Source organism: Aquarana catesbeiana, linkage group LG01 (genome assembly GCF_042186555.1).
Source record: "Aquarana catesbeiana isolate 2022-GZ linkage group LG01, ASM4218655v1, whole genome shotgun sequence".
NCBI lineage: Eukaryota > Metazoa > Chordata > Amphibia > Anura > Ranidae > Aquarana > Aquarana catesbeiana.
In genome coordinates, this window is record NC_133324.1 from 493095439 (window position 1) to 493107445 (window position 12007).

General features: G+C 41.9%; 1 protein-coding gene across 1 annotated transcript in view; it reads left to right on the forward strand.

Annotated features, from left to right (window-relative positions):
* SRP72 (signal recognition particle 72) overlaps positions 1-12007 on the forward strand; it is a 44737-nt gene that overhangs the window by 24913 nt on the left and 7817 nt on the right. Inside the window, exons 10-13 of the mRNA XM_073592007.1 lie at positions 6023-6151; positions 8828-8900; positions 8990-9054; positions 10724-10819. Coding sequence (XP_073448108.1) covers positions 6023-6151; positions 8828-8900; positions 8990-9054; positions 10724-10819 — 363 coding nt within the window. The remainder of the gene's footprint in view (positions 1-6022; positions 6152-8827; positions 8901-8989; positions 9055-10723; positions 10820-12007) is intronic.

A 12007-nucleotide genomic window follows, 5' to 3' on the forward strand; every position in this document is an offset into this window, starting at 1 on the left:
TTTTGGTGAACTGGCAAGCACCAGCCCCAGGCAGCGTCAGGTTAGCGCCGGTCGCGCTAACACCCACGCACGCACCGTATCCTCCCTTAGTGGTATAGTATCTGAACGCATCAATATCTGATCCGATCAGATCTATACTAGCGTCCCCAGCAGTTTAGGGTTCCCAAAAACGCAGTGTTAGCGGGATCAGCCCAGATACCTGCTAGCACCTGCGTTTTGTCCCTCCGCCCGGCCCAGCCCACCCAAGTGCAGTATCGATCGATCACTGTCACTTACAAAACACTAAACACATAACTGCAGCGTTCGCAGAGTCAGGCCTGATCCCTGCGATCGCTAACAGTTTTTTTGGTAGCGTTTTGGTGAACTGGCAAGCCCCAGGCAGCGTCAGGTTAGCGCCAGTCGCGCTAACACCCACGCACGGTACACCTCCCTTAGTGGTATAGTATCTGATCAGATCAATACCTGATCCGATCAGATCTATACTAGCGTCCCCAGCAGTTTAGGGTTCCCAAAAACGCAGTGTTAGCGGGATCAGCCCAGATACCTGCTAGCACCTGCGTTTTGCCCCTCCGCCCAGCCCGGCCCAGCCCACCCAAGTGCAGTATCGATCGATCACTGTCACTTACAAAACACTAAACGCATAACTGCAGCGTTCGCAGAGTCAGGCCTGATCCCTGCGATCGCTAACAGTTTTTTTGGTAGCGTTTTGGTGAACTGGCAAGCACCAGCGGCCTAGTACACCCCGGTCATAGTCAAACCAGCACTGCAGTAACACTTGGTGACGTGGTGAGTCCCATAAGTGCAGTTCAAGCTGGTGAGGTGGCAAGCACAAGTAGTGTCCCGCTGCCACCAAAAAGACAAACACAGGCCCGTCGTGCCCATAGTGCCCTTCCTGCTGCATTCGCCAATCCTAATTGGGAACCCACCACTTCTGCAGCGCCCGTACTTCCCCCATTCACATCCCCAACCAAATGCAGTCGGCTGCATGAGAGGCATTTTTATGTCCTCCCGAGTACCCCTACCCAACGAACCCCCCCAAAAAAGATGTTGTGTCTGCAGCAAGCGCGGATATAGACGTGACACCCGCTATTATTGTCCCTCCTGTCCTGACAATCCTGGTCTTTGCATTGGGGAATGTTTTGAACGCTACCATACACTAGTTGAGTATTAGCGTAGGGTACAGCATTGCACACTAGACACACTTTCACAGGGTCTCCCAAGATGCCATCACATTTTGAGAGACCCGAACCTGGAACCGGTTACAGTTATAAAAGTTAGTTACAAAAAAAAGTGTAAAAAAAAAAAAAACACATACAAAAATATAAAATAAAAAAAAATAGTTGTCGTTTTATTGTTCTCTCTCTCTCTCTATTCTCTCTCTATTGTTCTGCTCTTTTTTACTGTATTCTATTCTGCAATGTTTTATTGTTATTATGTTTTATCATGTTTGTTTTTCAGGTCTGCAATTTTTTATACTTTACCGTTTACTGTGCTTTATTGTTAACCATTTTTTTGTCTTCAGGTACGCCATTTACGACTTTGAGTGGTTATACCAGAATGATGCCTGCAGGTTTAGGTATCATCTTGGTATCATTCTTTTCAGCCAGCGGTCGGCTTTCATGTAAAAGCAATCCTAGCGGCTAATTAGCCTCTAGACTGCTTTTACAAGCAGTGGGAGGGAATGCACCCCCCCCCCCCCCCCGTCTTCCGTGTTTTTCTCTGGCTCTCCTGTCTCAACAGGGAACCTGAGAATGCAGCCGGTGATTCAGCCAGCTGACCATAGAGCTGATCAGAAACCAGAGTGGCTCCAAACATCTCTATGGCCTAAGAAACAGGAAGCTACGAGCATTTTATGACTTAGATTTTGCCGGATGTAAACAGCGCCATTGGGAAATTGGGAAAGCATTTTATCACACCGATCTTGGTGTGGTCAGATGCTTTGAGGGCAGAGGAGAAATCTAGGGTCTAATAGACCCCAATTTTTTCAAAAAAGAGTACCTGTCACCACCTATTGCTATGATAGGGGATATTTACATTCCCTGAGATAACAATAAAAATGATTTAAAAAAAAAAAATATGAAAGGAACAGTTTAAAAATAAGATAAAAAAGCAAAAAAATAATAAAGGAAAAAAAAAAAAAAAGCACCCCTGTCCCCCCTGCTCTCGCGCTAAGGCGAACGCAAGCGTCGGTCTGGCGTCAAATGTAAACAGCAATTGCACCATGCATGTGAGGTATCACCGCGAAGGTCAGATCGAGGGCAGTAATTTTAGCAGTAGACCTCCTCTGTAAATCTAAAGTGGTAACCTGTAAAGGCTTTTAAAGGCTTTTAAAAATGTATTTAGTTTGTCGCCACTGCACGTTTGTGCGCAATTTTAAAGCATGTCATGTTTGGTATCCATGTACTTGGCCTAAGATCATCTTTTTTATTTCATCAAACATTTGGGCAATATAGTGTGTTTTAGTGCATTAAAATTTAAAAAAGTGTGTTTTTTCCCCAAAAAATGCGTTTGAAAAATCGCTGTGCAAATACTGTGTGAAAAAAAAAAATGAAACACCCACCATTTTAATCTGTAGGGCATTTGCTTTAAAAAAATATATAATGTGTGGGGGTTCAAAGTAATTTTCTTGCAAAAAAAATAATTTTTTCATGTAATCAAAAAGTGTCAGAAAGGGCTTTGTCTTCAAGTGGTTAGAAGAGTGGGTTATGTGTGACATAAGCTTCTAAATGTTGTGCATAAAATGCCAGGACAGTTCAAAACCCCCCCAAATGACCCCATTTTGGAAAGTAGACACCCCAAGCTATTTGCTGAGAGGCATGTCGAGTCCATGGAATATTTTATATTGTGACACAAGTTGCGGGAAAGAGACAATTTTTTTTTTTTTTTTTGCACAAAGTTGTCACTAAATGATATATTGCTCAAACATGCCATGGGAATATGTGAAATTACACCGCAAAATACATTCTGCTGCTTCTCCTGAGTACGGGGATACCACATGTGTGGGACTTTTTGGGAGCCTAGCCGCGTACGGGACCCCGAAGACCAAGCACCGCCTTCAGGCTTTCTAAGGGCGTAAATTTTTGATTTCACTCTTCACTGCCTATCACAGTTTCGGAGGCCATGGAATGCCCAGGTGGCACAACCCCCCCCCAAATGACCCCATTTTGGAAAGTAGACATCCCAAGCTATTTGCTGAGAGGTATAGTGAGTATTTTGCAGACCTCACTTTTTGTCACAAAGTTTTGAAAATTGAAAAAAGAAAAAAAAAATTTATTTTCTTGTCTTTCTTTATTTTCAAAAACAAATGAGAGCTGCAAAATACTCACCATGCCTCTCAGCAAATAGCTTGGGGTGTCTACTTTCCAAAATGGGGTCATTTGGGGGGGGTTTGTGCCACCTGGGCATTCCATGGCCTGCGAAACTGTGATAGGCAGTGAAGAGTGAAATCAAAAATTCACGCCCTTAGAAATCCTGAAGGCGGTGATTGGTTTTCGGGGCCCCGTACGCGGCTAGGCTCCTAAAAAGTCCCACACATGTGGTATCCCCGTACTCAGGAGAAGCAGCTAAATGTATTTTGGGGTGCAATTCCACATATGCCCATGGCCTGTGTGAGCAATATATCATTTAGTGACAACTTTGTGCAAAAAAAAAAAAAATTTGTCACTTTCCAGCAACTTGTGTCAAAATATAAAACATTCCATGGACTCAACATGCCTCAAAGCAAATAGCTTGGGGTGTCTACTTTCCAAAATGGGGTCATTTGGGGGGGGTTTATGCCATCTGGGCATTTTATGGCCTTCAAAACTGTGATAGGTAGTGAGGAGTAAAATCAAAAATGTACGCCCTTAGAAATCCTAAAGGCAGTGATTGGTTTTCGGGGCCCCGTACGCGGCTAGGCTACCAAAAAGTCCCACACATGTGGTATCCCCGTACTCAGGAGAAGCAGCTAAATGTATTTTGGGGTGCAATTCCACATAGGCCCATGGCCTGTGTGAGCAATATATCATTTAGTGACAACTTTTTGTAATTTTTTTTTTTTTTGTCATTATTCAATCACTTGGGACAAAAAAAATTAATATTCAATGGGCTCAACATGCCTCTCAGCAATTTCCTTGGGGTGTCTACTTTCCAAAATGGGGTCATTTGTGGGGGTTTTGTACTGCCCTGCCATTTTAGCACCTCAAGAAACGACATAGGCAGTCATAAATTAAAGGCTGTGTAAATTCCAGAAAATGTACCCTAGTTTGTAGGCGCTATAACTTTTGCGCAAACCAATAAATATACACTTATTGACATTTTTTTTACCAAAGACATGTGGCCGAATACATTTTGGCCTAAATGTATGACTAAAATTGAGTTTATTGGATTTTTTTTAGAACAAAAAGTAGAAAATATCAATTTTTTTCAAAATTTTCGGTCTTTTTCCGTGTATAGCGCAAAAAATAAAAACGGCAGAGGTGATCAAATACCATCAAAAGAAAGCTCCATTTGTGGGAAGAAAAGGACGCAAATTTTGTTTGGGTACAGCATTGCATGACCGCGCAATTAGCAGTTAAAGCAACGCAGTGCCAAATTGTAAAAAGTGCTCTGGTCAGGAAGGGGGTAAATCCTTCCGGGGCTGAAGTGGTTAATTAGAGGTAAATGGGGATGAAAGTTCAGGGCAAGAGATTTTCATAGGACAGATGACTGGGCATGGTAGTAAAGGGGGACTTTCCTTCACCTCCCTTACACATACCATAACCAATATGACAACATCAACTAATATGCTTACAGTAAAATTGTGTAAAATCCGCGCTCAGTCTAAATAAGGAAAAATAGCAGCCACCTAACAAACGGTGATACCAGTTGATAAATAATAACGAGAAAATAAGCAGCGCTCCAAATAACGCACCCATATATAACATTCAATTGTACAAAAAGTGTCCATGTACAAAAAAAAACTCAATCATAATGGTGTAACACCAAAAAAATCATAAACGGTCCATAAGTTCAAAACAATCAAATGAAGGAATGGTCCCTGCAGAGTGAAAGTATTCATCACCAGCAACACCCTCACACTCGGACTTCTTACTAGATGTCCAGGACCACAAATTATAATGGTCAAACAAGTGGCAACAAGTTTATCCAGGAGGGTAACCACCGTCACACGGATCACAGATCATATAGTCGTTTCAAAAAACTATTAGATAACGACTGCAACATACAGGGATATGCAATATAATACTGACATATAATTACACACAGAGGTTGGACTTGATGGACTCTTTTTTTCAACTTCACCTACTATGTATGGAGGCGACTCAATAAAAAACAAGGAAAACTCCCATAGTGAAGCCCATCATAATGAAAAAGAGTTCAATTTAAAAAATGGCTACTATTACCTTCATACAAAACAGACAGCGATTGTTTTGCATAATAAAAGAGCAGCAGGCTGTCGGCTTCGAACACTATCGCTAGTTAGCGGCCGGGCGTGCGTGATGTCATCACTGGTAGGCCCATAAAACGTTGGGCACTTTTGTGGCACTTTAGCGCAGTTTTTGCAGTGTTAGTGGTGTGCTTTTTTTCAGGTCCCACTTTGGAAGCACTTCCCATTCATTTCAATGGACGGGTGTTTTTGAGGCGCTTTTTAAAGTGCTCCAAAGATGCTGCTTGCAGGTCTTTTTGTACTGCCCCACCAATGCACCACCCCAGTGTGAAAGCATTCATTGAAATGAATGGGAAGTGGTTTTCAGGCACCATTTTTAGCGCAAAAGCGCCTCAGTGTGGAAGGGGTCATAGACAAGGGGAGCATTTGCAACAGGAGAAAATGTAGCTGGAAAAAACCTGACGTACAGCTGGGGAGAAAATGCCCTCCATCATATGCAGTAGTTAGTAGTTGTCAGTTTTGATGCATACATCTTACCAGCCTGTTGTCTTCTACTCATAATAATGTGTAGTGTGAGTTTCCAGTTATATATGTATACATGTTTTAATTTGATGATGTTTTCTAATGTGTGTGTAATCCATGTGTTGTGGTTTTTAGGCTGAGCAGTGTCGAAAGTTGGCTACCGCTTTACAAAATCAGAAACCTGAACATCTCCTTCCTGTGCTCATCCAAGCTGCCCAGCTGTGTCGGGAGAAGCAGCATACAAAAGCTATAGAGTTGCTGCAGGTACAACTGGTGTTTCCTTTATATTCTCCCAGATTCATAATTTAAAACGGGGCTAATCTTGACCATGTTAACAAAGGCATTTCTTCTTGGAAGGTTTTATACTCTGAATGTATATAAAAAATATATAAAACCTACGTCTGGATCTTTCTGTGAAAGATCACACAAGCATTCCAGCCTTATCAGTACAAAAAGAAGAACGACTTTGAGAAATGTTCTCAAAACCACCTCTCCTAGCATATTAACAATCACAACCTTAAACAGCTTATTGTGACTGAATGCAGAAGGGATGTGAAACCTTCATAAATATCCACAGCACTAGATCACAGCAGAATTAAATACTTTTTTTTTAGCTGCAGATTCTTGAACTTGGTATACCTGATATTGTGTGCAAAATACCTTCATGGATTCACAATTAACAAAAAAGAAACCCATTTCTGCAGCATAAACAATTTTAAGATTAAGGTACTGATGGAAACTTCAAGACACAGGCTGAAATAGTAATGTAGATGGATAGTTCCAAAAAAACTCTCAGGGTGGGGGGATTTCTAAAACTGTGGCAGACAGACAGAATCTCATGCATCTGTGCATAATAACCAATTGGCTTTTAACTTCAGCTTGTTTAATTAAGCTTTGACAATAAGCCTGGGTTCACATTGGGCCGATTTGACCTGTCAAATCGGAGCCTTTTGCCAGCAATGGCACCGCCCGAATCGGTGCGTCGCCGACTTTGCGGCATTACACCGATTTCCAAAATTAGTTCCTGCACTACTTTTGGCAACTTCGGGGGCGTTTCTCAAAAGACCTCTGTGCATAAACCCGCACAGATGTCTGTAAAATCACCCCCCAAAGTCTAACTGGAATGCCAGTTTGAAATCGTGCGAGTTCAAACCCACTTTCAGTGTGAACGTGGGCTAAAACCCAGAAGCTGATTGGTTACTATGCACAGTTGCAGTAGATTCGGTGTGCTCCAGTTTTAGTAAATTGCTCCCCCCCCCCCCCCTCTCCCAATAGTCTCACTGATGCCACAAGTGTACCTTGGCTTATATCATAGCCCAAGTAACACTAGTTTAGGTTACTTAAAATGGCCAATACTATTCATACATAAAAAAAATTGTTGTATTTCATTGCAAACAATGGGTTAATTTGGGCGCACTCTGGATAAGGCTATATAGAAATGGGAGTGGGGTCACTAAACAGGGCAATTAATCAAGTCCATGACAAAATGTCCATGTAAGGCTATTGGATGTGCACGGATAGTCATACCAGCTATTCCAGCCAGCGACACCAGGCAGCCTCCGGGACAGCGTGGATGACACTAATACAGTGATCAGTGCTAGAAAAAAAAAATATATATGCCTGTCACTGTACGGACACTGGCTGGGAAGGGGTTAACAACAACTGTGTGCATAACCAGTATTTATATGTACTGTCGCAGGTGCTTTTACTAGGGGAAAACATGGATCCTTGTCCCTGCTTTGCAGAGATACAGGATCCATGCCTTTTCTCCTGTCAGACCACCGTTCTGCCTCTCTGCTGGATGATCGGTGGGTGCCGGGAGACATCGAGTCTGCAGTACCTGCCGCTGGGCTCCCGCTGTGTGTGATCACAGTGGGAGCGAACCGGCGGCACCTGGAAGAACCGGGTCACGTGTGTGTGATAGATAGATCTATCTATATCTGTGTGATCTGGCACAGTGGTGCCACCCTGTAGCAGTAAAACCTTAAGTAGCATTTGAAGAAAGATGGGTTGCATGGTCGAGTCGCCAGAAGAAAGCCATTACTACGCAAATGCCACAAAGTGCCCCACTTACAAGATGCCAAACGGCACAGAGACAAGCCTCAAACCTTCTGGCACAAAGTCATTTGGAGTGATGTGATCAAAAAACTAAATTTTGGTCTCAACCATAAAAACTACATTTGGAGAGGAGTCAACAAGGCCTATGATGAAAGGTACACTATTCGTACTGTGAAATACGGAAGTGGATCGCTGATGTTTTGGGGATGTGTGAGCTACAAAGGCACAGCAAAATTGGTCAAAATTGATGGCAAGATGATCGCAGTATGTTATCAAAAAATACTGGAGGAACAATTTGCATTCATCAGCCAGGAAGCTGCGCATGGGACTTGCTTGGACATTCCAACATGGCAATGATCCAAAACACAAGGCCACGTCGACCTGTCAATGGCTACAGCAGAATAAAGTGAAGGTTCTGGAGTGACTATCTCTGTCTCCTGACCTCAATATCATTGAGCCACTCTGGGGAGATCTCAAACGTGCAGTTCATGCAAGACAGCCCAAGAATTTACAGGAACTGGAGGCTTTTTGCCAAGAGGAATGGTCAGCTTTACCATCTGAGAAGATAAAGAGCCTCATCCACAAATACCACAAAAGACTTCAAGCTGTCATTGATGGTAAAGAGGGCAATACACAGTATTAAGAACTGGGCTATGTAAACTTTTGATCAGGGTCATTTGGATAGTTTCTGTTATGGCTATGATTTAAAAAGAGTAAACACAGTTGATTGATGATGATCTGAAAAATGGCCAAGAAATCATAAATTCTGCCAGGGTATATAAACTTATGAGCACAACTATATAACAAGAGGCTGATTTTAAGTCAGTAAGCTTTCTGAATATAGATTTAATTTATGATTATTAATATATACTTCTTTTACAGGAATTCGCTGACCAGCATCCTGCTGTTGCAACACAAATCAAACTTACAATGGCACAACTAAAACTTGCACAAGGTTTGTGTGTTATTTATTTATTTTTTTCTTATGAAGTTTTGGAGTATGTTACTCTTTTATTCCATTTTAACTTAGTGTTTCTTGTGCAGGTAATGTAACCAAGGCATGCATAATCATGAAAAGTATCAAAGAACTGGAACATAAGCCTGGCATGGTGAGTTTAAATAAAGCTATGTTTCATCATTCTTCTTCAGTCTTTTTTCATTGCTACACCTTAAAGTGGTTGTAAACCTAGTTACACCACTTTTACCTACAGGTAAGCCTATAAGAAGGCTTACCTGTAGGTACTGGAAATATCTAATAAACCTGCACGGTTTAGGAGATATTTACCATACAAGCTTGCGCTGACGTCATCTGCTCATGTGCACTGAAGAGAGGGCACGATCGTACCTTTTCTAAAGGACCCGTGCTGTGACCAGCGGCTCCTGCGTCTGTAGTAGGTACACTGTAAAGCCCTGGTGCCCAACCTGTGACCCGTGAGCCACATGGGGCCCTTTTATATATGGTGTGCGGCCCTTGGAGCTCAGCAGTCTGCAGTGAGAACATTGATTGTGGGTAAAAGCACTCATCTCTAACAGTAACATGTTTCCAGTTTTGTGTCATCGCATTTCCACACTCTCTGACCATTTGTGGGTTTTTTTTTGTTTTTTTGTTCTCTTATTGCATGCATTACTAGAAGTATGTTCAAGGAACTTCTCCGTTATGATTACGAGATCTAGGTGAATTTTTCTTATGTAAAATTCTTATGACATTTTATATTTATTCTGTGGTTGTTTTTCATCTTAAAAATGTAGATACCGTATATACTCGAGTATAAGTCGAATTTTTCAGCACATTTTTTTTGTGCTGAAAGTGCCCCCCTCGACTTATACTCGTGTCAAGCACTTTTCTGCAGCAAAAAAATTCATTTTCCGAACCGAATTTGGGGCCCCGTATCTCAGGGCCACTTGGTATTAGGAACCCCAAACATATCCAAAGCTGAAGTTCCTAGCACTAAGTGGCCCCGAGATATGGGGCCCCAAAATCGGTTTGGAAAATGTTGTTCTCTGCTGCAGAAAAGTGCTTGACATTTTCTGAACCGATTTTGGGCCCCATATCTCAGGGCCACTTGGTGCTAGGAACCCCAAAGTTGGTGTGCAAACCCAGTGGAACTGGTACCACAACATATCCAAAGCTGGGGTTCCTAGCACCAAGAGGCCCCGAGATACGGGGCCCCAAAGCCAGTTCGGAAAATGTCATTCCCTGCTGCAGAAAAGTGCTTGACATTTTCTGAACTGATTTTTGGGGTCCTGTATCTCGGGGCCACTTGGTACTAGAAACCCCAGCTTTGGAAATTTTATGGTGCTAGTTCCATTGGGTTTGCACACCAAATTTAGGGTTCTTAGCACTAAGTGGCCCCGAGATACGGGGCCCCAAAGTTGGTCAACTGTGTCCACCTGCAGCAATGTCATTTCGGGACCCTTTGGGTTCAGAGACCCCAAATTTTGGCTGCAGCTAGGGGGCATCTAGGAACCCTTAACTACCGAGTTTGAAGTTCAGGGGACCTATGGCTGCAAATGGGCACAGTGAGGCATGCAAAAGGGCACAGTGAGGCTGCAAATGGGCATTGTTGACCCTCTTTTCCACTTACAGTAGCTGTGCATTTCTCACCCTCGTCTTATACGCGGGTCAATACGTTTTTCCCATTTTTTTTTTTTGTGGTAAATTAGGGCCTCGACTTATACTCGGATCGACTTATACTCGAGTATATACGGTATTTGTTTTTTCTTGCCCCAAGTACTGAAAATTTTAAAACTGTTTCTTTGTTTTGTACCCATATCCAGGTGTCTGCCCTCGTTACTATGCACAGTCATGATGAAGATATTGACAGCGCCATTGAGGTCTTCAACCAAGCTATTAGCTGGTATCAGGAAAATCAAGTAAGACCTTTGTTAATTTATGTAAAAATCATAATTAAAAAGACATTTGTGCAGACGAATAACCGGTCACCTTTTTAATGTATGTATTGAGCACCAAAAAGAATGTAGGAAAAAGGTTGAACAAATCTCTCTTCAATACATAAAGTGCCCACGTACCAAAAGATCTTTTTCTGCTTTGACCTGGGTTTCAAGTAGACAGGAATTAAATAGGTTTGACTTCATAAGCATGTGGTCAAACTTGAAAGAACCAGACTTTAGGCTCCCAATCTAGATGGCAATTTTCAGAAACCAGTTGGTTGATGCAAAACAGGAAAATGTGATGAGAACCTGTTGTCTAAAAACTTGAGTTTACTGTAGGTAATGGCTAATCCTTCACCAGTGATCTTAGACACAAGTGTAAGATATTATTGGAGCAAAGTGTGTTGTTTGCAAAGTGTGGTGCTCTGCATTATCCACCTACCCTGTGCAAGCTAGATCATTTTGGAATGCAAAAAGCCAAAATCATTCCTGAAAATTGTATAAAACTGGTGCACATTTATGCCAAAAAGATCTTATGTTGATGGAAAAGTTATCTCTTTTTATTGTGATCTTTTAAAGATTTTAGATTTTTACTTTTAAATGTGAAGTCCTGTTTTACAGACAGGAACTACAAGCACATGTATTTGATGCTTTTTAGCCAGAAAACACACCTAATATGCATCTCTCTAAAACTGGGTTCACTTTGTCAGCTTGATGTCCCTGATTTCAGGGCCTAATCCCAACCTACCTTCAATAACTCTATACAATGGAAGCAGATCAGTGAAGTCATACCTTTTTGTAAAAGAGTTTATCTAATGGGAACAGACGGAAGAGTTTATTGGCTTACAGGAGTAATAGCAGCAACTTTTGTTGGCTGCTTATAAACTGCATATATTTTTTTGAATGAAAAGTTTTATTGAACATAATAAAGTTGTGTTTACAATACATTCAGCAATTCAGTAAAAATTGGCGCCATGACCTTGAAATACAACTGATTGACGTGGGTTATTGGTAGGGTATGGGTCATGACATCAAGGGTGGAGCTAAGCTGTTTAACGTAAAGATTGGTAGAAACTGCAAATTTTTACGTTTTTAAAGTGTAGCTCCAAGGAAAAAAATTCCAAGACCATTGTCACGGAAGCAAAATGAGGAGGAAACCTCACAATGTTA